This window comes from Saccopteryx bilineata, chromosome 7, assembly GCF_036850765.1.
Source record: "Saccopteryx bilineata isolate mSacBil1 chromosome 7, mSacBil1_pri_phased_curated, whole genome shotgun sequence".
NCBI lineage: Eukaryota > Metazoa > Chordata > Mammalia > Chiroptera > Emballonuridae > Saccopteryx > Saccopteryx bilineata.
In genome coordinates this window covers 58,994,032-59,021,011 of record NC_089496.1, presented here as the reverse complement: position 1 = coordinate 59,021,011, position 26,980 = coordinate 58,994,032, and the positions used below count along the sequence as shown (strand labels likewise).

The window sequence follows — 26,980 nt, the reverse complement described above, 5'->3', positions numbered from 1 at the left end:
TACACTCTTCCCTGCCTGCAGTCCTGCCAATGAACCCAACCAAACTAGCCACCGAACGCGGGCGCAGGGATGAGCCCCTTCCGAGACTGTGAGAATATTGAGTTCCGCTGGAGGCTATCACTCCACCTTCCTGCCCGCACCGGGGAACATTTTGAGAACCGACGTAGCCTAAAACCCCGTTTCCTTTCTTCTCGCCCTTCCCAGGTGATCATGGGGATTCTCCTCCCCCCCACCATCTTGTTTCTGGAGTTCCGCAGCTACGACGACTTCTCGTATCAAACGTCCAAGGAGAACGAGGACGGCAAGGAGAAGGAGGAGGAGGTGGCGGTCAGTGTGCCCCGAGGTCGGAGGCGTGCTCTGTCTGTCCTCGCCGTCAAGGCCGTTGAGGCTTCTCTGAGCCCTGGAATGGAGAAACCTCAGTAATGGAGGACATTTTTATAACTCTTTACTTTTTTAAGTGTAGTGATTATTATTGGAGAGACAAAGAAAGGTGAAGGGAGAGAAAGAGAGAGAGATCATTTGTTGTTCCACTTATTTATGCATTCGTCCGTTGACTCATGTAGGCGCCCTGACGGGGGGATCGAATCCGCAACCTTGGTGTAGGGGGGTTGGTGATGCTCTCTATCCAACCCATCTACCCACCCGGGGCCCTTTATTTCTTTTTTTCTTTCTTTCTTTCTTTCTTTCTCTCTCTTCCTTCCTTCCTTCCTTCCTTCCTTCCTTCCTTCCTTCCTTCCTTCCTTCCTTCCTTATTTTTACAGAGACAGAGAGAGAGTCAGAGAGAGGGATAGACAGGGACAGACAGATAGGAACAGAGAGAGATGAGAAGCATCGATCATTAGTTTTTCGTTGCGCATTGCGACACCTTAGTTGTTCACTGATTGCTTTCTTGTGCCTTGACCGCGGGCCTTCAGCAGACCGAGTAACTCCTTGCTCGAGCCAGCGACCTTGAGTCCAAGCTAGTGAGCTTTTTTTTTTTTTTTTTGCTCAAACCAGATGAGCTCGCGCTCAAGCTGGCAACCTCGGGGTCTCGAACCTGGGTCCTCAGCATCGCAGTCCGACGCTCTCTCCACTGCGCCACCGCCTGGTCAGGCCTGTTCTTTATTTTTAAGGGCACCTGTGTCTTCGATCCAGCGCCGGGGAAACACTGCATTTCCCACTTGGCAACCCGCTTGCCGTGTCTTCCAGGACGCGAACGCCGATGCCGGCTCCAGGAAGGGGGATGAGGAGAACGCGCACAAAAAGCAAAGACGCATCCCCATCGGGACGAAGATCTGTGAATTCTACAACGCGCCCATTGTCAAGTTCTGGTTCTACACGGTGAAGCCACCGCCCCCTCCCTCGCCCCCCCCCCCCCGCCCTTAGCGCCTGGCATGCAGTGTATTTTGAAGAGTTAGATAGGTTAGAACCCAGAAACGGGTCAAGGCCAGAAGGAGACTAGAGTTCGGAGGAGGGGGGAGAGAGCACACGACAGAACAGATGCTTGAAATGTACAGAATGTCATTAACCCGTGTTGCCTTGAAAAAAATTTTATTTTTATTTTTTTAAAAAAGAGTAAAACAACATGAAGGGCTTTAGAAAGAGTTGACAAGTCACGGAATTAAAATAAGTTGTGGAAATGAAGCCAGAACTAATCCAGGTCCTCACCTAAGACTTGATGTAGCTGTCTTGTCGTATAGGGATGTGTAGGTGGGGATGGGGCCACCCCAGCCCTCAGTACACCGTTTCATAAAACAGCATTTGTGTTCTATTTGCTTTACGACAAAGGGCTGTTTAAAATGTCTTTAGTCATACAAACTCGGGGAAATAACATCTTATTTAAAAGTAAACAAAGGAGGGGCCCTGGCCGGTTGGCTCAGCGGGTAGAGCGTCAGCCTAGCATGTGGAAGTCCTGGGTTCGATTCCCGGCCAGGGCACACAGGAGAAGCACCCATCTGCTTCTCCACCCCTCCGCCGCGCTTTCCTCTCTGTCTCTCTCTTCCCCTCCCGCAGCCAAGGCTCCATTGGAGCAAAGTTGACCCAGGCGCTGAGGATGGCTCCATGGCCTCTGCCTCAGGAGCTAGAATGGGTCTGGTTGCGACAGAGCAATGCCCCAGATGGGCAGAGCATCGCCCCCTGGTGGGCGTGCCGGGTGGATCCCGGTCGGGCGCATGCGGGAGTCTGTCTGTCTCTCCCCACTTCTTACTTCAGAACAATACAAAAAAAAAAAGAATGCCCAACCCAAACAGACAGTTATTAGCACATGCCCGGCCCCCCAGACTTCAGCAGGGGCCTTGTAGCAGCGAGGATCCCTGAAGCTAAAGGGTCGTCCAGTTCACAGCTCAGACAGTAGCTCCATACCACTTCCTGTCACTGCAAACCTTGCTCTCGTAAAGACCAAGACAGCGAGGGACCCTGTTGTCAGTGCTCCTGAAGGGGACTCAGGACAGCTCTGTGTGCCCAAGCCAATCAATGGCTCCTCTTCTTCCTTCCCAAACCTCCCACACCTACCCACCAGCCCTGGAAAGATTTACGAAAGTATGTGGCAGGCAAGGAAGAGTGAGTAACACGGTCCAGTCTACAGGAATGCAGAAGACGCACCCGGAAATGATTCAAAAGCTCCCCACCCCCCAGGGTGCTGTGACTTCCGTGCTATTTCCTGACCTCCCCCAGGAGGGCGACTGCGACCACCGCAGCTGTCCCCTCGCGCTGATGCTGACGGTGCCTTCCACCTGCCTCACGTGCTCTGTCCGCACTGGGGATGTGGAGGAAGTGTTCCCCGGCCTGAGTCCGCCCGGCCAGCGATGAAGAGTGGGTTTTGGGGGGCGGGCGTCGTCCCAGAACGATGGTTGCAGACTTCCTTCCCGAGCTGGCCATCTGCCTTCACCGACACACGGCCCTCCCTCCCTCCCTCTTCCTGTCCTCCTTGTCTTCCAGATCTCGTACCTGGGCTACCTGCTGCTGTTCAACTACATCATCCTGGTGCGCATGGAACGCTGGCCCTGCCTGCAGGAGTGGGTGGTCATCTCCTACATCGTGACCCTGGCCTTGGAGAAAGTCCGAGAGGTGAGTGCCCACCCTCCCCGCGTCCTGCCGTCCCGGGCGGCCCCCCTCCAATCCACCGACAGCGCCCCCGAGGGACCGTCTTAGGGCAAAACCCATGCCAGGAGCATCCGGAGTGCGGTGGGACTTTCCTTTTCGGGGGTCCCCATCCCCCCAAGTTCATGCTGTGCCCCTGCTGAACGCACAGCTGCTTCTGCATCCCAGGACCGCGACCTTGGTACTCCAAGCGCAAGGCAACCGAGGTGGCCCCTAGCGATAGAAACGGGTCTGGGCGCCCAGGACGGGCCCCTCAGTGCTGCTGGGTACCTGAGACAGAAGCCAGTGACCACAGCAGGCTCCGGATTCTGCCTCCATTTTCTAGGAGGTGACACTGGGAACAGGGGGACTCGGGAGTTGACACTTTCCCTGTTTTTGTTCTTGTTTTTTGGGGGGGTATTTTTCTGAGGTGAGAAGCGGGGAGGCAGAGAGACAGATTTCTGCATGTGCCCTACTGGGATCCACCCGACATGCCCACCAGGGGCGATGCTCTGCCCATCTGGGGCGTCGCTCTGCCGCAATCAGAGCCATTCTAGCGCCTGAGGCAGAGGCTATGGAGCCATCCTCAGCGCCCGGGCCATCTTTGCTGCAATGGAGCCTTGGCTGCAGGAGGGGAAGAGAGAGACAGAGAGGAAGGAGAGGGGGAGGGGTGGAGAAGCAGATGGGCACTTCTCCTGTGTGCCCTGGCCGGGAATCGAACCCAGGACTTCCACACATCAGGCCAAGGCTCTACCGCTGAGCCAACCAGCCAGGGCCTCATCTGCAGGTTTTAACTCACTGCATTCATTTCTAAAGAGAAAAGCTTGTATCGGAGAAAAAACAAACAATGAACTTGAACCGAAAAAGCCCACAGCAGGGCTGCATATTCCTTCTCGGTTATAGAACCGAGAGTATCTTTTTGCGATTATTATTGACCCATTTACCAAACTGAAAAATGTATATATACATTTACATAATATGTATATATATTTATTTTATTTTATTTTTTTGTATTTTTCTGAAGCTGGAAACGGGGAGGCAGTCAGACAGACTCCCGCATGCGCCCTACCAGGATCCACCCAGCATGCCCACCAGGGGGCGATGCTCTGCCATCTTGGGGCATTGCTCTGCCGCAACCAGAGCCATTCTAGCGCCTGAGGCAGAGGCCATGGAGCCATCCTCAGCGCCCGGGCCAACTTTGCTCCAGTGGAGCCTTGGCTGCGGGAGGGGAAGAGAGAGACAGAGAGGAAGGAGAGGGGGAGGGGTGGAGAAGCAGATGGGCGCTTCTCCTGTGTGCCCTGGCCAGGAATCGAACCCGGGTCCCCCGCACGCCAGGCCGACACTCTACCACTGAGCCAACCGGCCAGGGCCCATATATATGTATATAACTGGCAACTTCTCCCGGGTAGAGTGGCTTTAGTGCCGTCAGTCTAAGGAGAGCCTGAGAAACCCCAAGAGTGTCTGATCCAAAAATTTACAGCCCTCCTCCTCCTCCTCCTCCTCCTCCTCCTCCTCCTCTTCTAGTTGGGCTTCATTCAGACTCTGCAGAGGGCCAGACAGGGTTTCCCAAGGGGCCAGCCACAGCACCGTGCCACCGTGGTCTTGCTGGGCATCAGCCACACTCAGACCTTGTGCTTGATGCCAGGAGCACACCCTCCGGGGACAGGAAAAAGGGGGCCATCAGCCGGCATCTCTGGTTGTCACACTGTTAAAGCCCTTCTCTGTTGGCCGATAGTCACCCCCTCCTCTCACTCCTGGGGTCCCTGGGACCCACTACCCAGAGTTGTCACGACTACAAGGGTGTGGCTGTTCTCAGCAGGTCCTCACGCTTCTGCACGCCTTTGTGTGACCATGGGGCTTGCTCTGTGGATGCCTGGGTAGTGATTTTTAATAATTTTTTCTATTGATTTAAGAGAGAGAGAGAGAGAGAGGGAGAGAAGCACCCACTTATTGTCTCACTTAGCTGTTCCACTTAGTTGTACATTCATTGATTGCTTCTCCTACGTGCCCTGACCGGGGGTCAAACCTTTGACCTCTGGTGCACCGGGACGATGCTTTTATCCACTGAGCCGCCCAGCCAGGGCAGAAGTAGTTACTTTTAAATCCGTGATTTTCCAAGGGTAGAAGCTCACGTAGGAGAAAGTCAAGGTTAACTTTCCCATGACTTCTCCCAAGTTGCAAAGGGATTCTGGCAGATAAACATCTATCTCTTCACCGGATTCTGCTCTCTTCCCCGGCGGTGGAGGGCCCGTGCGTGGGACCACACGGGTGCATCTCCACTCCAGGGCTTCCCTCCTGGATGTTTGGGGAGTTAGGAAAGAGATCAACAGGCAGTGGCTTTCATTAGAGCCGGAGGACAGACATGGAGAAGGCATTTCCTGAGAGCCTGTGAAATCCCAAATCTGGGAACACAGAGGATTCCGTGGAATTTCCTTTTCTGGATACCTTTGCCTCCCCCGCCCCGAGAGGCCCAGTGTCAGGAGGTCCCCAGCAGGGAAGGAAAGGGAACCAGACACTCGGGTTCCACCGGGTCCGTCTGTCCACGTGGCGAAGGCAAGGAGGGCTCCCACGCAGCCCGCCCGGCTCACCGGTCCTCGGCATTTGGTTCGCAGATCCTCATGTCTGAGCCGGGCAAACTCAGCCAGAAGATAAAAGTCTGGCTCCAGGAGTACTGGAACATCACCGACCTGGTGGCCATCTCCGTGTTCATGATCGGCGCTGTCCTTCGCCTGCAGAAGCAGCCGTACATGGGCTACGGCCGCGTCATCTACTGTGTGGACATCATCTTCTGGTACATTCGCGTCCTGGACATCTTCGGTGTCAACAAGTACCTGGGGCCCTACGTGATGATGATCGGAAAGATGGTTAGTCCGGACACCCCGTGGGTCAGTGGAGAGGCCAGGGCTGTGGTTAGGATGAGGCCAGGCCTTGGACACGACTCCGGTAGATTTCATTTGGTCTTTCCTTTGAGAGACATGTTTTCTTCGTTTTTTTTTTTTTCGTTTGTTTGTTTGTTTTTTTGCTTTGAAATACCTGGCTCTCCTACATGTCAATGACTTAAAATCCAGTTAACCAACATGAGGCAAGGGCCATCTCTGCAAACACACGCGCACACACACACACACACATGCACACATATACACACATCAATAACCTGATTGATAACCTCCTCACATGTAGCGAAAGACAGGGACAAAGGGGGCCCCAGGCCGTTCCACAGTGGTGTTCCAGACAGCCTTCAGTGTGCGTGCTCTGGGCTGGATCGGACACAGGCCATGTGTGTCGTTAGGTCCAGACACACCCGTGGCCACATTTCCTCCGGGACAGGCTGCAGAACGTGAGGCGTAGACAGAACGCGCGGGTCCTCACCGCGTCACCTGAAATAACGTCCCCATTCCGATTGGTCCCAGAAGGGAGGGAGCCTCCTAAAGTTTAGGGATAATTCTCACGAAGCATGAGGCTTTTGAGCGAAAGGATGCAGGGGCTCGTTTATCCCGGCAAGGTCCTTCGCATTCAGGAACGAACGTTCAAAACGAGAAATTATAATAGCTATTGTGCTGGTGCCCAGAGCACTGCCCGCTGTGACCGCTCAGCGTTTGAGTGACGGGCGCACACACAACAGTCTGTCGCCTCCTTCGATAGCTCCGCCCTCTCCTCCCCAGCTTTCCTCACGTGTTCACGTGTTCACATGTTGTGCTGTGATTCTCACCTACAGTCCTGGTTGCTAGAGGGGTCTTTGTTTACGGGCGACAGTGGAGGAGAAGCAGAGAAAGAGATGAGAATAGCATTGCTCTAGAGCAGTGGTCCCCAACCCCCGGGCCGTGGACCAGTACCGGTCCGTGGGCCATTTGGTGCCGGTCCGCAGAGAAAGAATAAATAACTTACATTATTTCTGTTTTATTTATATTGAAGATGGAACAATGTTTTTTTGTTTATTTGTTTGTTTGGTTGGGTTTTCTTGTATTTTTCTGAAGTTGGAAACGGGGAGGCAGTCAGACAGACTCCCGCATGCGCCCGACCGGGATCCACCCGGCACGCCCACCAGGGGGCGATGCTCTGCCCACCAGGGGGCGATGCTCTGCCCATCTGGGGCATCGCTCTGCTGCAACCAGAGCCACTCTAGCACCTTGGGCAGAGGCCATGGAGCCATCCTCAGCGCCCGGGCCATCTTTGCTCCAATGGAGCCTCGGCTGCGGGAGGGGAAGAGAGAGACAGAGAGGAAGGAGAGGGGGAGGGGTGGAGAAGCAGATGGGCGCTTCTCCTGTGTGCCCTGGCCGGGAATCGAACCCAGGACTCCTGCACGCCCGGTTGATGCTCTACCACTGAGCCAACCGGCCAGGGCCTAAGACTCACTCTTGACGCTTGTCTAGGTCATGTAAAATATTTTCTGAAATTAAACCGGTCCATGGCCCAAAAAAGGTTGGGGACCACTGTTCTAGAGTAAGATGTATACCTGGCCAGGTGGCTCAGTGGATAAGGCTTTGGCCGGGCATGCTACACATCGTGGGTTTGATCCCCGGGTCGGGGCACATCTGAGAAGCAATGAAGGAGCACATGACTCAACGGGACAGCTGAGGGGACAAGAAGTGGATGCTTCTCTCTGTCTCAAATCAATGGAGAAATGTAAAAAATAAAGAAAAGAGACTAAACTATGTGCGTGGCACAGAGTATAGAAAGGGCAGGATGGAGGGAAAGGAGAGATGCTTTCTTCATCCTGATCAAGCACTGAAAGCCCTAACTGGTCCGCTCAGCGGTAGAGCGTAGGCCTAGTGTGTGGAAGTCCCAGGTTCAATTCCCAGCCAGGGCACACAGGAGAAGCGCCCATCTGCTTCTCCACCCTTACTCTCTCTGTCTCTCTCTTCCCCTCCCGCAGCCAAGGCTCCATTGGAGCAAAGTTGCCCCGGGCGCTGAGGATGGCTCCATGACCCCTCTGCCTCAGGTGCTAGAATGGCTCTGGTTGCAACAGAGCAACACCCCAGATGGGCAGAGCATCACCCCCTGGTGGGCATGCCGGGTGGATCCGGGTCGGGCGCATGCGGGAGTGTGTTTGACCACCTCCCCACCTTTGACTTAATAAAAATAAAAGAAAGAAAGAGAGAGAGAGGAAGGGAGGAAGGGAAGGAGAGAGAGAGAAAGAGAAGAGAAAAAGAAAGAGAAAGCACTGCTAAGCCCTCAGGGAGAGCTATGTCCCGACCGAGTGGCCTTGGCCCAGGCGCTAAGACGCTGAGAGAGGTGTTTCCTTTCCCGCAGATGATCGACATGCTGTACTTTGTGGTGATCATGCTGGTTGTGCTGATGAGCTTCGGGGTCGCCCGCCAGGCCATCCTGCACCCGGACGAGGAGCCGTCCTGGAAGCTGGCCCGGAACATCTTCTACATGCCCTACTGGATGATCTATGGGGAGGTGTTTGCAGACCAGATAGACCGTAAGACTAGAATTCATAGTAAGATTCTCTTCCCTGCTTCCGAGGCAGGTGACCAGGCCCGCAGGAATGGAAGGGTGTGTCTTACTCTGGGAATGAAGTATTTATTAGTATTATTATTATTCTGCCATAGACATCGAATGATTTTTTTGGAGAAACAAGTGCAGATTAGGAAGTGTAGATTTTTGGCCTTGGCCGGTTGGCTCAGTGGTAGAGCGTCGGCCTGGCATGCAGGAGTCCCAGGTTCAATTCCCGGCCAGGGCACACAGGAGAAGCACCCATCTGCTTCTCCACCCCTCCCCCTCTCCTTCCTCTCTGTCTGTCTCTTCCCCTCCCGCAGCCGAGGCTCCATTGGAGCAAAGTTGGCCCGGGCGCTGAGGATGGCTCCATGGCCTCTGCCTCAGGTGCTAGAATGGCTCTGGTTGTGGCAGAGCGACGCCCCGGATGGGCAGAGCATCGCCCCCTGGTGGGCATGCCGGGTGGATCCTGGTCGGGCGCATGCAGGAGTCTGTCTGACTACCTCCCCGTTTCCAACTTCAGAAATATACAAAAAAAAAAAAGAGAGAGAGAACAAAAAAAGGAAGTGTAGCTTTTTGAGAATCCTAAAACCAAACCACTGCTCCGTTCCCTGAAGTGTAGGCGTTTGAGACATCGGTCAGTAGTCGGTCACTCCTTCAGGTCTAGAAATGACTCCCTGGAATTCTGAGTCTTCTGTTTCTTTCGCTGGACCTGGTGGACACCCTAACACGAGACGGTGGTTCCAGTGCCGATATCCTCACGTGTTTCCCACTGAGTCTCCTTTCCCTCACCCGAGACAGAGCTGAGAGTTTTGCCGGGAGAAGGGGACAGTGGGCACGGCATGGCAGGGTGCCGGTGGCTCATGCCGTCCTCATCGGCGAGACACCCCAAGCTCTCTTTCCACACCGCTGTCCGTTTCTGCTCTCCTAGTGGAGTGTTATACATATATTTTAAATTATCAGCAATAATCTGGACATTAGCAGAGGAAGACAGCGGCAATCCTGCGTGGATGTCTGGGGAAGGTAGCCCTCCCCCACCCCCAGCCCCTTCCCAGGCTGAGCAGGTTGTCATGGGGAAAGGCAGGCTCCCATGTCCTTGTGACCCAGACGGCCAGTGCACCACCCGTCACCAGGGCTCTGCAGTCCAGCATTCACGGCAGGACCAATATTTTTATTGGCACGTTGGCGTTATCACAAAGTGGCTGGTGGATAGGAGATCTCCTGTCTCCGGGGCTCGGCCTCTGGGAGATGGAATTTTTTTTTTTTAATTGAATGTATTGGGGGCCATCACTTCTCAGCCTTTTGGCTAAGATCAAGTGAGTTGATTGGGGCTGACCCTGGTCAATAAAATGACGTAGGTGTCAAGTCTATGATTGTCTGAGGCAGGGGTCCCCAAACTTTTTACACAGGGGGGCCAGTTCACCGTCCCTCAGACCGTGGGAGGGCCGCCACATACAGTGCTCCTCTCACTGACCACCCGTGAAAGTGGTGCCCCTTCCGAAGTGCGGTGGGGGGGCTGGATAAATGGCCTCAGGGGGCCGCATGCGGCCTGCGGGCCGTGGTTTGGGGACGCCTGGTCGAATGCTTCACCTGCATGTTGTATTGTGCATCCAGCACCCCAAGTCAAGTCTCCTTCCGTCTCCGTCGGGAAGAGGAGAGTTTGAACATCCTCCCTCTGTAGGAACCACGGGGCTGTGTGTTGGCTGCCAGTTAGGTCAGTCTGACCACTACTTCACCCAACGCCCCCGGCTAGCTTTTATCACACAATTCAGGACCCATTATTACCACTGGCATCTCAAAGTCAATTCTTAGTAAACCCCAGAACACACAAATCTAATTTGCTTTTCAAGAATGTCAGCTAGGTAGACAGGAAAGAAAATGTCCCCGGGTCCAGACATATGCTGTAACAGTTTTCTTGTTTTATTATTATTATTATTATTATTATTAAATTGGGTAAAGAGAGAAGGTAGAGATCATTGGAAGCTACACTCTTACCAGCAACACCATTCATGTTGGTTTTGGATTTCTGAGCTGACTGTTGCATACGTAGTTTGTATTTATTGGTGCCTTCGCGATGTGCATGTTGGGAGATAAAGGATGCCTGATTGGCTCCCTTTGAACGTTAAAATGATCATCATTTGCTATTGCTTATGACGCACGACAAAAATCAATACTCGTGAAACATATCTACATGGCCTAGAACTCACAGAGCATACAAGCATCCTCAACAGACCACCGTTTCCAGGTGTGAATGTGTAGTTCCCCGGTGGAGAGCTTTGCATTTCTTGTGTTGTTAATAATTTTACTTTCCTCTCAACTGTCGTCTTATTTTCTCTCCTCCCCGCTCCCCCCCCACCACTAAAAAAAAAAACGTAAATAAAACCCGGCGATCCGGTCGGTGGTTCTGTAGTCTACGCCATGGAAATCAATCGTAAGTTTATGCGGAAACGATGGTTTGACTAGACCGCGATGTGTATGTGCGTGAATTAGTCTCTTCCTTAGCTGATTAGCGACAGTCTTACCCCCAGGCGCAGGGAACCTCTCTGGTTTTTCTGGTGTCTCGGTCTCTTTTTTAAAACTGTACATCAGTAAAGAAGTACGTAGGCTACAAACTGATGAAGGTCACCTCACCCATCCCTGTTGGGGACCATTCTATCTTTTCTTCCAGGACATAGGTCCCCTGTGATCAAAGCAGTATTTCAAATGTACAGAGAGAGAGAGAGAGAGAGAGAGAAAAGGTTACTTTTCAAATGTGGCACCAGAACAGGGGAATAATGGATAATGGAGGTGGGGGGTAGAGAGATCCTCCCACCCCACAGCGAAATTATTTCCAGAGTTAATGATGAGCGAAACCCAGACGCCAATGTAGGCTCATGTTAAATAATTAGGAGAGACAGTAACTTTCTAATGGGTAATAGGAAAGAAGAAAAAGCACAGAGAGAGATGTAGCTGCTTGAAAAGTAAGAACTTGTATCTGGGAGAAACACCATAAAGTAATGGGGAGCCCTGATCAGGAGGATTGGTGGGTAGAGCACTGTCCGGGCGCTCTGAAGTCACGGGTTTGATTCCCAGTCAGGGCTCGTACACACAAGAAGCAATTATTGAGTGCACAGCTAAATGGAACAACTAAGTGAAGCAACGAGTCGATGCTTCTCTCTCTCTCTCTCTCTCATTCTCTCTTCTCTCCTTTCCCCTCTCACATCCCCTCTCTCTCTCTCTCAAATTAATGGGTGGGGGGGATATGGGGAAATGTTTACAAATTTAACAAGTGAAGAATGACTCCCTCTGAGTGCACAAAGGAGTTTCTTATCTTCTTTATCTGCGTTGATATTTTCCCCCAGGGGGTAAAAATCATATTAAAAAAAAAAAAAAGAAATAGCTCTTTAATAACCTCTTCAAGCGATTCCCTCTTTTCACTGTGTGTGTAAAAGCAAGCACAGAAAAAAGACAGGCTTTTCGTTGCAGCTCCCTGCGGGGACAACCAGTATGACGAGGAAGGCAAGCGTCTCCCTCCCTGCATCCCGGGCGCCTGGCTGACCCCGGCCATCATGGCCTGTTACCTGCTGGTGGCCAACATCCTACTGGTCAACCTGCTCATCGCAGTGTTCAAGTACGTGTCGCGGCCGACGGCCGTGTTAGTGACCCCTTGACGGGTCTCAAGGTCTGTCTCTGTACTCCCCTCCTCCGCCACACAGGATGTCACCAGGGCTGGGTAGAATGTTGCGGTCTTTTCTGTCTCACCTTAACTATCCTTCCTGTGTTCATCGGTCAAGAGTTGATTTTTAAGTCCACTTCAATTAAACCTTGGTTCGTATCTTTAACACTCTGGGGGGGGGCGTTTTAATCTGATAAAAATATTTTCTTAGATGAAGGTCTCCAGAGGTAGAGACGATTGGGTCTAGCTGTGCTTTTAATGAATTATCGGCAGCACAGAAAGCAATGTCGATTCTGTAAGCTGTGACAGTTGCCGTAATAGTATATAGAAAGTATTCTCCTTGTTGTTGATACACTAGGGGAAAAAAATGGCTCCAATTGAAAATCGGGTTCCTTATGAAACTTGACCATTTTGGCACGATGTGTTGAGTAAGCAATCAAGGAGTGCACAGCTTAATAAACATTGAACAAAATTACTGTAGCTTCTGAAGTGAAACCTATGAAGAAAAACAAAATTCATCACCAAAATATAGAATCTTAGAGCCAACCAGGGCACCAAAAACACTTGAGTTCGAACTCCAGGTTTGAGAGACAAAGTAAAAGTCGTGAGAGATAAACTGGCTTCTCGCAGGTCCCCAACCATTGGTGGGGACTCCAATTTAACAATCACTCCCTTACCACCCTCCCTGGAAGCTAAAAGACAAGGACAGTCCCGACCCACCATCCAAAACAACGGGTCTTTGAGCAATAACATTCAATAAGGAATCCATTCCGTTACCCAAAATAAAAGTAGACTGAAATGAAAGTTTGAATCCTTAAACACGCTTTGCTGAAGAGCTCGTACCTTTAAATACGTGGAACAAAGTTTCCCAAGCATATGAGCGCGTGGGCTTCAGTGCGGGTTTTCAAGAAAGTGGTTGGTAGCAACTTCTTTTCTTTTTTCTTTTGTATTTTTCCAAAGTGAGAAGCGGGGAGGCAGAGAGACAGACTCTCGCATATGCACAACCGGGATCCACCCGGCATGCCCACCAGGGGGTGATGCTCTGCCCATCTGGGGCGTCGCTCTGTTGTAACCAGAGCCATTCTAGCACCTGAGGCAGAGGCCATGGAGCCATCCTCAGCGCCTGGGCCAACTTTGCTCCAATGGAGCCTCAGCTGCGGGAAGGGAAGAGAGAGACAGAGAGGAAGGAGAGGGGGGAGGTTGGAGAAGCAGATGGGCGCTTCTCCTGTGTGCCCTGGCGGGGAATTGAACCCAGGACTGCCACACACCAGGCTAATGCTCTACTGCTGAGCCAACTGGCCAGGGCTTTTAATTTTAATTTTTCATTAATTGTGTTGACATGATTGCAAGTGTCCCACTCAATATAACATCCTCTACCCTCCACATTGTGCCCCCTTGGGTAGCAATTTTCAACACTCTTCATGACTACGTACAGGAGTCAAGTACCTTTGCATGTACCCGAGCCCCATGTTGACAGATATACACAAAAAGACAGGGTGATCTGAGAGTCAGAACCAGGTGTCTCTCAAAGACCATTCCATTGTCCCTTGTCATTTCATGGTAACTCTGATTGCACTGGGAAAAAAAAAAACCAAAACGATCCACATCAGATGTTTATACTATGACTAACTAAAAACGTATCGCTTCGTAAAGCAACACCTTCTTCGAAGTGAAGTCCATCTCTAACCAAGTCTGGAAGTTCCAGCGGTACCAGCTGATCATGACCTTTCACGACCGGCCCGTCCTGCCCCCGCCCATGATCGTGCTGAGCCATGCCTACATCATCATCATGCGCCTCAGTGGCCGCTGTCGGAAGAAAAGGGAAGGCGACCAGGACGAGCAGGACCGCGGACTGAGTATGTGCAAAACCTTTTGCCTTTCTATCTCAGGCCAATGTTCGTTGATTTTTTAAAATTTTTTTATTGATTGATTTGGGGGTGGGTGGGGCAATCGATGTGCCGTTTCACTTATGTACGCATTCATTGGTTGATTCTTGTATATGCCCTGACCGGGGATCGAACCCACAACCTTGGTATATATCGGGACGACGCTCTAACCAACTGAGCTACCCAGCCGGGGCCATCTTGGGCTAATTTCAAAAAGAGTGTTCCAGGGAGACATCTCATGGACATCTCTCATTAAACTACTGAAATGGCTGAAGACACAACCTGCCCACGCAATGGCTCATCTTTCTTTAACGCTTCTCATCTTGCGCTGGTTGTATTCCAGCCTCATTGATTTGGTCGGTAATTATGGGGAAGGCTGCTCTTAAACAGAGGAGCCGTCCAGAGAGTCCCTGAAAGTGACCCTTCGGCATCAAATCAGGGTTCCTTTCAAAATGCTTGCACGTGTTGCCTCTAAGGAGAGTGGAAAAGAAATGCAGTATACACTAGACGCTATCCGGTGGTGGGATTCAAATATTGAATAATTGAATGACCAGTTCTCTGCCCTAATGACTGTTTTAAGTATATAAATAAATAAATATATATATGTGTGTGTGTGTGTGTGTGTGTGTGTGTGTGTGTATATATACCGAAAGGTAGTTTATTATTTTATGCATTTAATGCTTCAATAAGAACAATAAAAGAGGTACACAAAACTAGCTTATGTGGTAAGAAAGAGTTTTAAAATATTAATGAAAAATATTAAATAACATTTGATAAAAAAAAAAAAAACTATTATTTAAGATATTTCTGTATTGCCTGACCTGTGGTGGCACAGTGGATAAAATGTCGACCTGGAACACTGAGGTCGCCGGTTCGAAACCCTGGGCTTGCCTGGTCAAGGCACATATGGGAGTTGATGCTCCCTGCTCCTCCCCCCTTCTGTCTGTCTTCTCTCTCTAAAAATGAATAAATAAAATCTTTAAAAAATGATATTTCTATATTGCTTCTTGATTGGCGTTCTCACCTGAAATTTTTTTTTGCCTGTGGACAGAACAAACATGACTACGGGCGCTGAGAATACGCTGCTGTGCAGATAGACATTAAAAAGAGTAATGTTAGGCCCTGGCCGGTTGGCTCAGTGGTAGAGCATCAGCCTAGTGTGCAGAAGTCCCGGGTTCGATTCCCAGCCAGGGCACACAGGAGAAGCACCCATCTGCTTCTCCACCCCTCCCCCTCTCCTTCCTCTCTGTCTCTTTCTTCCCTTCCTGCAGCCGAAGATGGCCCGGGCGCTGGGGATGGCTCTGTGGCCTCTGCCTCAGGTGCTAGAATGGCTCCGATTGCAATGGAGCAATGGCCCAGATGGGCAGAGCATCGCCCCCTGGTGGGCATGCCAGGTGGATCCCGGTCGGGCGCATGTGGGAGTCTGTCTGACTGCCTCCCCGTTTCCAGCTTCAGAAAAATACAAAAAAAACAAACAAAAAAGAGTAATGTTAATTTGTGATTTCTACACCTTAACCCTGATGACAAGTGCTATTTTTTTTGTTGTTTGTTCTTTTTTGTTTGTTTGTTTTGTTTTGTATTTTTCCGAAGCTGGAAATGGGAGACAAGTGCCATTTTAACAACTGGTTCACCGAACTCAACAAAGAATTAGGTATCAGCTCTGCTCAACCGGTGTGAACCGGCTGAATCCCACCACTGACTCTATCCATAAAAATACATGCAAAAGGTTTTGCAGAAAATTGTACTTGAGTTCACTCTCTGAATCGCTGTAGTTTTTTTTTGTTTGTTTTTTGTTTGTTTGGGTTTTTTTTACAGAGACAGAGAGAGAGTCAGAGAGAGGGATAGATAGGGACAGACAGACAGGAACAGAGAGAGATGAGAAGCATCAATCATCAGTTTTTCATTGTGACACTTTAGTTGTTTATTGATTGCTTTCTCATATGTACCTTGACCGTGGGGCTACAGCAGACCGAGTAACCCCTTGCTCAAGCCAGCGACCTTAGGTCCAAGCTGGTGAGCTTTTGTTCAAACCAGATGAGCCCGCGCTCAAGCTGGCGACCTCGGGGTCTCGAACCTGGGTCCCAGGCATCCCAGTCCAAGGCTCTATCCACTGCGCCACCGCCTGGTCAGGCTGTCGTTTTGTTTTATTGAGCTAAAAAGAGTGAGCCGTTGGAAGGAAGAGTGTTGCTTATGACACACGCTCTTCTTGTGTCGTAAGCGGTTGGAGGAGTTGGCAGACTGCCTGGAGGCTGAGCTGAGGAGTTCAGGATGGACCCCTTGTGGTTACCTGGGCTCTCCCTCACCTGGTGCATGCTTATTCACACAGAGCTGTTTCTCAGTGAGGAGGAGCTGAAGAGGCTGCATGAGTTCGAGGAGCAGTGCGTGCAGGAGCACTTCCAGGAGAAGGAGGACGAGCAGCAGTCATCCAGCGACGAGCGCATCCGTGTCACCTGTGAGAGGTGTGCCACTCCTTCCACGCCCCCTCCATTCCAAGGGCGATGCCACAGGTCATTTGCACAGGCATTCCCTGGTCTCTGGTTTATTCAAACTTCGGGGTTTTTATGTGTTCCTCCCCTTTCCCGCTTCTGAGGATGGCTCCAGTGGAGCCTCTGCCTCCAGCATTAAAAATAGTTTAGTTGCAGAGCAACAGCTCCAGTCACAGTTGGGGTGCATGTGAAATTCTATCCCTCTGTCTCCTCTCACTTAAAATAAAAAGATCATGCTAATTGATTTAAAAAAAAAAATCTTGTTCCAAAGAGTTTAACCACCAGTGTGGAAAGAAGGGCAAGCATGGAGAAGGGGACATCCCAGATAGGGCTGTAACCCATCATTTCATCCTCGGACACTCAGAATTAAAGCTTCCTGAAACAGACACGCATGTTTACCGAGAAGCATAAAGACATGGTAGGACTTTAAAAGGATATTTCAGCACAGTTCCCAGTCAAGCCCCCCACCCCTCAATATGGCAACAGAATTCACGATGCACCTTGAAATCTCCCTGGTGCATGTTCAGGCCGGTGACTCTTCCTCAGCCCCTGGCAACCATAGCTCTCTGGCCTCTCTCACCTCCTAGACTTAGTCACCTTGTCATCTAGCCAGCCGAACTCAAAGGGTTATCTGCACCAACTTTTGGTCTCCATCGGGTACATTTTTTTTTTTCCAAAATGCTGCTTGGAAAGCCCTTCCTTGCTATTTTCATAGCGATCCCACAAGCTTTCAAGATATCCAAATCACTTCTTCACGGAAAACTTCCACCCTTCAGTGAGACGTTAGCTTGGAGGTCATCGCAGAAGGTCATTTCCAATGGAGATTGTGTTTTGCCTCATGCAGCCTCCCCCCTCCCCCCCCCACCAAGCATTGTTTCAATTTTTACCATTCTTGGCGGGGGCTCCAGGAATGTGGTTATCAGGTCACTACTCAATTGCATTTTCCTCCTGGGGCTCTGTTCACACAGAATGGGGACGAAAGTGTGCTGCGTGTGCAGTAAAAACAGGCTCCTTCCCGTTTCCCTTGGCTGAGACGGCCACATTCCTGCCCATCCTGTTCCCTGGCTCAGCTGAGTCACAGGTGGATACTGGAGACGGGGTGGGGGGGGGGGGGTGGGGGGGTTGGGGAGACGCTGAGCCAGGACAGCCCAGGAGCAGTAGGAATAACATTAGTTATTCTTCACCTCACTTTTGGCACTAGGGGTGACTTGGAAAGTCAGACTTTGGAGGGCTCAGATGTTTCTGCCCTTCCTCTGACTTGATCTGTTTCCACTGGTTTATCCTCTGAGTCACCATTTGCCAGTTTCCCTGTCCTTCTCTTGCTCCTGTGCTTGCCAATCCCTCTCAGTTCACAGGGTCTGGTCAGTGAGTGAGCGCTTGTCACCTCTGCCCCCTCACTCTCCTTAATAGCCCGGCCACGGCCCCACCGCCCCCAGGCCTCTGAGGCCCAGCCCTCTGTCCAGCCTCTCCCTAGACCAGGGGTCCCCACACTTTTTACACAGGGGGCCAGTTCACTGTCCCTCAGACCGTTGGAGGGCCGCCACATACAGTTCTCCTCTCACTGACCACCAATGAAAGAGGTGCCCCTTCCGGAAGTGCAGTGGGGGGCTGGATACATGGCCTCAGGGGGCCGCATGCAGCCTGCAGGCCGTAGTTTAGGGACGCCTGCCCTAGACCATCCTCCAATTCTGCTGGCATTCTCTCATGTCCTCAAAGTCACCACTCCCATCCTGCCCCGGGGCCTTTGCACATGCCATCCTCTCTGCCTTCTACCATCCTTTAGACCTCTGCTCCATGCCCATTCCCTACAAAAGACTTCTCTGACCACCTCACACTGCAGATGAGGTGGGGGAGCCTGTGCACCCCCACAAAATCAGAGCTCCATCTTTTTTTTTTTTTTGTATTTTTCTGAAGTTGGAAATGGGGAGGCAGTCAGACAGACTCCCACATGCGCCCAACCGAGATCCACCCGGCATGCCCACCAGGGGGTGATGCTCTGCCCCTCTGGGGCGTTGCTCTGTTGCAACCAGGGCCATTCTAGCACCTGAGACAGAGGCCATGGAGCCATCCTCAGCATCCAGGGCCAACTTTGCTCCAATGGAGCCTTGGCTGCAGGAGGGGAAGAGAGAGACAGAGAGGAAGGAGAGGGGGAGGGGTGGAGAAGCAGATGGGTGCTTCTCCTGTGTGCCCTGACCAGGGATCGAACCTGAGACGTCTGCACACCGGGCCAATGCTCTATCCACTGAGCCAACCGGCCAGGGCCCAGAGCTCCATCTTTTGAAACAATTGGTGACCCAGAAGTTTGTCTCCTGATTGGAATGCCCATTTCTATCCGATTCTGTCCTGGAATACCCGATAGGGTATCCACAGTTGGGAGTTAGGAACAGTTAATCTATGCAAATTATCCTGCTGCCCACTCGTTATCGTCAGGAAGAACCCCTCCTATGAGCAACCCCTGAACACGAGTTGGTGTTGGCGGGGTTATCTCTCTGCTGGAAGGGATGACTCCGGAGAGCCAAGAGGACTAGGTCGGAGGAGGACACTCTATAAATCCCTTCTGCCAGCCCGGCAGAGGTCGAACCTGTCGGCAGAGATATCCCGTGCTCCTCTGAGCAGCGGATGACCGGTCATGTGTATCCTTAACCGCTGGGGCTCGAAGGCCCTCTCTGGGAGTCCCCCGCACATCTGCCGTTAGATACAGGGTTCTGTTTTGCTCTGTTTTGTGAGGCTTGGCGCCCCTTGTCACAGGGTCACAGGCTAACGTGCAGTCCAGTCGGGGAAGGTCCTGACGAGACTCTGTCAGAGATTCCAGTTCCTCCCCTGGAACAACGAGCAATCCGGCGGCTCTTCCTCTCTTCAGGGATTGGAGGAAAGCTAGCACCACACTTGGCACTTAATAATAACAAAGGTATTAAGGTAGATGTGGGGACTCTGTGGCGGACACCCCCTCCTCACTTCCTCTACTCGACGCTCTCGTATTTTCTGTTCCGTTACTTTATATGTGCAATATTTCAGTCTGCAGGCTTGAAACTCCTTGGTTAGACATGTTAAGTGCAGTGGGTCCTATCCTTACGGATCTACGCACGGGTCTCTGAGTAGCCAAACCTCTACTAACAGGTTATGATTCTCTCCTCTGACCCCCCAAAAACTTTTCTCGGTTCAGTGGTTCCTCGTCTGTTTTGTGGATCTGGGTCAAAGTCTTGGGTTTCCCCGGGGCTTCCATAGGTTCTCAGCAATCCGTGGCCTCGAGATCGTATTTGACAGTCTCTTTCTCCAAGAGACCAGGATAAAAAGATGCCGGGAACCGAGACCCTTACAAGAAAGACACGGGGGAAGAGAAGTGAGGGGGCAACCACAAGGGAGGCACGCTAGTTCCTGGATGGAGAGAAGGCTGGGGGAGAAGTTTGGGAAGGTCCCACCTGAAATGTCTCGGTCGTATACATGAATAGGAGTTGCAGTTGTCTGGATGATGGAGGATGGATGAGTGGGACTAAATGTTGGAGTTCTCCTGAGCCTAGTGAGTGACACTCTGGCTCCATATCTGACAGTAAGAGCTGATTCAGAGATGGAGGCTGATATCAGGTAGATGAAGATAAAAAAAAAAAAATACCGGCTATATTAGTAATCACTATGGAGCTAGAGGGTGTGGTTCAGTTCTTACGAAAGACACACCCCAGGACTAGATGTACCCACTCAGTCCCGGGCAGTCTGAGCCACCTCCCCTCTCACAGGTAGAGTCAACCTTCCCCACCAAGCTTGTCATGTGAACAAGACAGAGTGACAGTCCCCTGCTCTGTGCTGGCAGCTGGCTCCCAGAGAGAGAGAGAGAGAGAGACACACACACACACACACAAAAGCAGGCTGGTGTCCTCGTCCCTAAACCCAACCAGAAAATCAGTCCCCCTCAAGGATAAGTAAAAGACTGAAGAGAGGCCAAGAGTTTTGCATGCATGGAAAACCCTGATGGATAGGAAGAGACAATAGATGTGGAGGAAGAAACAATAAATGCGTAGGAAGAGGGGGGTGGGGAGAGGGGGAAGGGTGGGGAAGCAGGTGATCACTTCTCCTGTGTGCCCTGACTGGGAATTGAACCCGGGATATCCACACACTGGTCCAACACTCGACCACTGAGCCACCCGGCCAGGGCCAATTTAAGATTTAGGTTGTGTTCTTTGTGTAGCCCTTTCGCACACAAAAACTCAGTAGGTAAGCACAGTCAGGGCTCTAGCCTGGGTGTTCCCCCTACAATTACTCACACTTAAAAGGCAGCCCCATGTGGAGAAGTCAGTGGCGATGAAGACAGCCAGATGTAGAATTCAGACTGGATTAGACAACTTTATGATCTATTAGGCTGCAGTAAAATTACAGGGTGGGAACGGGTCTGAGAACTCAACTATAGGATACCCTGAGATCTTGAAATGTGGGGTTTATTTCATTTTATCCAAGCGCAAACCGGACCTGGTTGTTCCACTCACATCAGGTTCCCTAGTGAGCGTCTAACTCTGTCATTAAGGAAATGCTCCCGTATAATTTATGAGCTGCCTCTCAGGGGGAGGGTGACAGCTGCCCCGGGAGAAGCCGACAGCATGTAAAACAAAGTCTTAATAACCGGCTGACTACAGAACTCCACAGGTCTAAGCTCTGTCCTCAGGAGAGACGCATAGGCGCTCCTACCATGAGAATATGAACTTGGACCCCGTATTTAAGAGATAAGCATCTATGGCCTGACCAGGCGGTGGCGCAGTGGATAGAGCGTTGGACTGGGATGTGGAGGACCCAGGTTCGAGACCCCAAGGTCGCCAGGTTGAGCGCAGGCTCATCTGGCTTGAGCAAGGGGTCACTCGGTCTGCTGAAGCCCCCTGGTCAAGGCACATGTGAGAAATCAATCAATGAACAACTAAGGTGCCGCAACAAAGAATTGGTGCTTCTCATCTCTCTCCCTTCCTGTCTGTCTGTCCCTATCTGTCCCTCTCTCTGACTCTCTCTGCCTCTGTCACAAAAAAAACCAAAACAAACAAACAAACAAAAAAGAGATAAGCGTCTACGGAAGTCCAAAGCTGTCGTACCATTCCTAGGGACTCCCTCGGAAGCAGCCACAAAGGTTCCCCGCCTGTATATGTTGCTGCTGTACTATCACTTGCGTGATGTGGGGGACGCCATTTACAACGCCACAACAGAAACGCCTTTTCTTTAGTGATACTGCTTTAAAGGTTCCGCGGTGTCATGTTTCAGAATCACATAGCCCAACTAATAGAGACACTAAGGCACAGAGAAAAGCGTGTGTTGGGTCTGCAATGATACCTTCCCCCTACGGCGGTGCCGGTTTGCACCTGCGTGGCTTTTAAACCAGTCTCTGGAGCACGTTTGCTTTCTGCACTGTTTCACTGATGCAGTGAACATTATTCACAACATGGCCACGCCACCCTTGCTGTGGAAGTGTGGGTCGCAGCAGATTTGTCATTAACGTCCCGGATTTCTGACTGGAAAGGGGGAGAGCTCCAGGGAACGAGAAATGCCAGGGAGATTTTCAAGAAGGAGAAGCTTAGGAAAGGAACCCCATAAAGTCAGGTAGGACCGACGGGGCTCACCCCCAATCTGATGTGTGTGCATGTCTGTAATGTGTGAGAGTGGGTGGGGGGGTGTCCGCTCCTCATTCATGTACCAAAAGCGTGGAGGGAGCTGATGTGAACAAAAAATGGTTCAGTAAGGGATTCTGGAGTTTTACCCCTTTCTAAAAGGAACACCAAAACTGGCCAAAAAAAAAAAAAAACACACACAAAAAAAGAAAAAACAAACTTTCAAAATCACCTTTTTTTTTTGAACTCTGGAAGTGAACCAATGACTTGTAGCAGCCTACAGAATGCTTATTCGAGAAACATGGGTGGAACTTGATTTTTTTTTTTTTTTTTTTTGCTGTTGTTGTTGTTTTAAAGTGAGCTTTAGGGCATTTTGATTGACCCAGTCCTTCCCCCAGCCCCCAACACCCTGGCCCAGTGGGAGCCCTTATAATCACAGGGCTGGATTCCTGGTACCAGAGGAAGCAGAAGGGACCTCACCCACAAAGAACAGTGATTATGCATTTAATCCTGTCTGGGGGCTCCCTGAAAGACCGGCTCAAAAGGCTTGTTTGGATTTCCCCGGACTTGGAACTGACCCCAGTGGGGAAGCTGCTCTCTGTGTGACAGTGGCCTGGAGATTGGGGGTCTTTGTAAAAAAAATAATAATAATAATTAAAGGCAAATGTATTAGTCCCTTCTCACTGAGGTGACAGATACCAGCGTTGGGACATCCAGTAGATTAACTACAAAGCTTGGGTGAGGCCCTGGCCAGTTGGCTCAGTGGTAGAGCGTCAGCCTGGCTGGTGGAAGTCCCAGGTTTGATTCCCGGCCAGGGCACACAGGAGAAGCGCCCATCTGCTTCTCCACCCCTCCCCCTCTCCTTCCTCTCTGTCTCTCTCTTCCCCTCCCGCAGCCAGGGCTCCATTGGAGCAAAGTTGGCCCTGAGGATGGCGCTGAGGATGGCTCTATGGCCTCCGCCTCAGGCGCTAGAATGGCTCCAGTTGCAGCAGAGCAATGCCCCAGATGGGCAGAGCATCATCCCCTGGGGGGCATGCCGGGTGGATCCCGGTTGGGCGCATGTGGGGGTCTGTCTCTCTGCCTCCCTGCTTCAGAAAAATACAAAAAAAAAAAAAAAAAAAGCCTGAGTGAAAAGGTGTCGTGTTAGTGTTTGTGAAAGGCTCTCAAGCGTGACTGCGTATAGAGGCAGCATCACTCAGAAGGGATCGTGAGGGGTGACAATTCTAAGTGAGCGAGGAGGCGCGACATCTAACAGAGAAAAGCAAGTCCTCTTTTCCAACCAAAGTCATGGAAAGAGGAACAGGGACCAGCTGTTTTGTCGACCCCTGAGATTCAAGAGGAGAGGGAGCCCTTAGACGCTGTTGTGCTTTAGAAGGTGAATGTGGTCTATTCGGTCCTCCTGGTTGTAAACTTCCTTCCCACTCAAATAATGTGGTTTCCTCTGGGGGGGATGGGGGACATAAAAATAGTCCCGGCCCCATGAAAAGAGTTAAGAATAGAAACCCGGGACCCTCCCATGTGCTGGAGGGTAGCTGTCAGTGTGACCGCAGACTACAGCCACTGTCACAGGCTCAGTGCTGGGAGAACGCAGAGGGGCGGGCGGCTGGCAGCGGCCGTGAGGGTGGGGACACGTGGTCGAGCAGGAAGCAGACACTTCACGGGCAAAGGAGGGCCAAGGTGACAGAGAGGGGTAGGCGAGAACAGGTGAGGGGGTTTGTAAGGCTGCATAGAGAGGGTGGCGAAGTCCTACCAGAAACAGAGGCGGCAAAAATCGGGGGCCCCGGAGATTGCCTGTGCATCTCTAAGAGCACCTGGGAGGAAGAAAGAAACAGGTGCCTAACAGAGTCGGACCAGGTGTGCACCTTCACGCAGGGACGACCTCCCTGAACAGGTGGCCACACTGCCCTCCCATTCAGAGGCTCCCCACTGGGAGCCAGCATCTGCCCTGCTCCACCCCCCTGCGGGGCAGAGTCAACCTCTAGAAGGCGGTCCTGGGCCCTGGGCCTTGTAGAATTAGATTTCACGAGCCCATGGAAAGAATTCATACTGGGCATATTCCTCACAGCACTCTCTCCACCGGAAGGCTGTAGCTCAGGCCACCTCACAGTTTCCTAGGCTGTGGCCCCTTCCCCTGGTTTAAAGGGAAACCGAGCAGCGGAGAGTGGCCGTCAGCTGTGGTCTCAGTTTCTTACAACCCACTAGGGGCATACTAATCATGCATCTTCACAAGGCATTGGAAGCTGCTGGTCTTCTTCAGACAATGAAATGACCTCCCGTCCCTGGGGTAGACCCTCCGACAATCTGAACTTAGTGACTCACGATTTATGTCCTGAATTCCCCTGAACTTTGGGTAAGGATTTTAAAGCATGTTATTTTGTCTTCATAACAATTTGTGGCCACGGGCCATCACTGGGGGCCAAGGAACTGAGGGCTCGCCACGGCCCTGTCAGAAGGGCTGCAGTGTGGCAGCTGAGGCACAGAAGCCAGAGCGAAGGCTGGGGCCACACTGCGTGACTTCCCATCTCAGTGCCACTGTTGGGCAGCTGTGTGACCTTGGACAAGTCACTCGCACCCTCTGTGCCTTAATCCCCTCGGCCGCTGTGAGGATAATGGTACCTATCTCCCAGAGCTGTTGTGAGGATTCAGGATGCCTGGAATACTTGTCAATCAGTCCATGAGGCACTCGGAGCAGTCAATGGTAAACAGCGCTATAGGTATTAATTGTATTTCTTTATGATTCTTTATGCTCCTAACAGTATTTTTTTTTAGCACTTTTGTCAGGAGTGTACCAAGTGCAGGAACCGTGCCCATTGAGCTCCAGGATTCTCAAAAAACTGTAAAAATCACATATCCATAAAAACCACATTACGGCCTGACCAGGTGATGGCGCAGTGGATAGAGCATTGTACTGGGGCACAAAGGACCCAGGTTTGAGACCCCGAGGTCGCCAGCTTGAGCGCGGGCGCATTTAGTTTGAGCACAGCTCACCAGCTTGAGCCCAAGGTCACTGGCTCGAGCAAGGGGTCACTCGCTCTGCTGTAGCCTCCCCTGCCCCCAGGTCAAGGCACCTATGGGAAAGCAATCAATGAACAACTAAGGTGTCGCAAGGAAAAATGGATGCTTCTCATCTCTCTCCCTTCCTGCCTGTCTGTCCCTCTCTCTGTCTCTGTCTGTCTCTGTCACACACACACACACACACATAATGTTATATTTGTTTGTTTGCTTGCTCATCTGTCTACTGTTCGAGGGACCTCCACTGACTAAGCCCATCCCTGTGTTCCCCCCCCCCCCCAGAGTTGAAAACATGTCCATGAGGCTGGAAGAGATCAACGAGAGAGAGAATTTCATGAAGGCGTCCCTGCAGACGGTGGACCTCCGGCTCGCTCAGCTGGAGGAGCTCTCGGGCCGGATGGCGAGCGCGCTGGAGGGCCTGGCGGGCATGGACCCGGGCGCGCTGATGCAGACGCGGTCCCGGGCCTCCTCCGAGTGCGAGGCCGCCCACCTGCTGCGCCAGGGCAGCGTCCACAGCGCCGAGGGCGGTGGCGCGCACGGGCACCGCGTCCACGGAGAGGAGGAGCCCGCGGCTGAGGACGCCGCGCCCTCCGTGCCGGCACCGGCGAGGGTGGGGTTGGGGAAGAAGGCCTGCTCCTTCCGTGCGAAGGAAGAAAGGGACCGGAGGATGCACCTGCGGCCGGAGAGGCAAGGCAGCCTGCACCTGCTCCCCACCTCCAGCGCCCCGGCGACGCCGCAGGGCCGGCCACGCGCCGTGGGGCACAGGAAGCGCGCTTCTTCCGAGACCAAGGTGGGCCCGGGAGTGGGGACCGCGGTGGAAAGCGACTCCAAGGGGGAAGAAACGGCCTCCCCGCGCTTCAGTCAAACAGATGTCACTCCGGGACGAGGCACGTCCGATTTCCAGGATGCTCAGCTCACAGTGGAGACAGCAGAGCTGGAAGGTACCACTTCCTGTCCCTTGGAAGCCACCCAAATGACAGGCTGTCACCCAGACGAAATGTTCAGTGCTTGTGAGACCACGACGTCCAGGAGTTTCGTCTCCTCCCACGGGAGAAAGCTGGTCGGCGGGGTGAACAACTGGACCGCTGAGTACAGGTCCATCATGGACCAGGCCTGTTCCTCGACAGGGGAGCTGTGGACCACGGAGTGGAAGTACCAGGTCCAGAAGGTCACCCGTTCTCTCAGCACCGACATCCCCTGCAAGGCAGCGGGCGCCGGCGAGCCTCAGGGCCCTGTGATGGCAGAGACCGGGGGTGACAACCGCTTCTCTGTGACAGCCCCTCGAATCCCTCCCGGGTCGCTGGCCGTGGCTGAGAGAGCCAGCAAGGAGAACTCTCTGACTGTGAAGACGAACCAGACGCTGGGATTCCCGTCGTCAAGGTCAAAGAGTTTGCACGGCCGCCCTCAGCACGCCAACGCCAGCCCGGGGAAGCTGGACAGATCTGGGCACGCCAGCAGCGTCAGCAGCCTCCAGGCCGTGTCTGGGATGAAGATGGAGGAACGGAAGGTTAAGCAAGAGGCGGCTTCCACCGAAACTGAATGCTAATGGGTGTGGTCGGTTCCTCTGGGTTTTTAAATCGCAGCCAGGGAGGAGAACCACCCCGGCCATCTAAAATCATCGTCCGTTCCTGAAAACGTTTGCATTCAGCACATTTGGCCCATTTGGACTTGCGATTAAAATGCAATGCATTAAAACTTAAAGTAAGATTTTGCTGGCAGCTGTGAGTCAACATCATGTTCTTTTTCTTTTCTTTCTTTCTTTTTTTTTTTAGTTGGAGTAGGAGCAAATGAAAGTGACAATACTCCAGTCGGGATGAATTACTTAATCAGTACACAAGAGTCTATACGTTCTATTTCTGAGGGCCACCA

The 26,980-nt window shown here is 51.9% G+C and overlaps 1 protein-coding gene across 6 annotated transcripts in view; it reads left to right on the top strand.

The window, feature by feature from the left end:
* TRPM1 (transient receptor potential cation channel subfamily M member 1) overlaps positions 1-26,829 on the top strand; it is a 74,808-nt gene extending 47,979 nt beyond the window's left edge. For 3 of the 6 annotated variants that reach the window (XM_066239072.1, XM_066239069.1, XM_066239074.1), the window contains 10 exons: positions 205-327; positions 1,189-1,320; positions 2,917-3,045; positions 5,670-5,921; positions 8,308-8,500; positions 10,907-10,927; positions 11,962-12,106; positions 13,805-14,007; positions 16,364-16,496; positions 25,394-26,829. In XM_066239072.1, coding sequence (XP_066095169.1) covers positions 205-327; positions 1,189-1,320; positions 2,917-3,045; positions 5,670-5,921; positions 8,308-8,500; positions 10,907-10,927; positions 11,962-12,106; positions 13,805-14,007; positions 16,364-16,496; positions 25,394-26,657 — 2,595 coding nt within the window. In that variant the 3' untranslated portion in view covers positions 26,658-26,829. The remainder of the gene's footprint in view (positions 1-204; positions 328-1,188; positions 1,321-2,916; positions 3,046-5,669; positions 5,922-8,307; positions 8,501-10,906; positions 10,928-11,961; positions 12,107-13,804; positions 14,008-16,363; positions 16,497-25,393) is intronic. The other 3 variants (XM_066239075.1, XM_066239073.1, XM_066239070.1) reach the window with 2 other exon arrangements.
* The last annotated feature ends 151 nt before the right edge of the window (positions 26,830-26,980 follow it).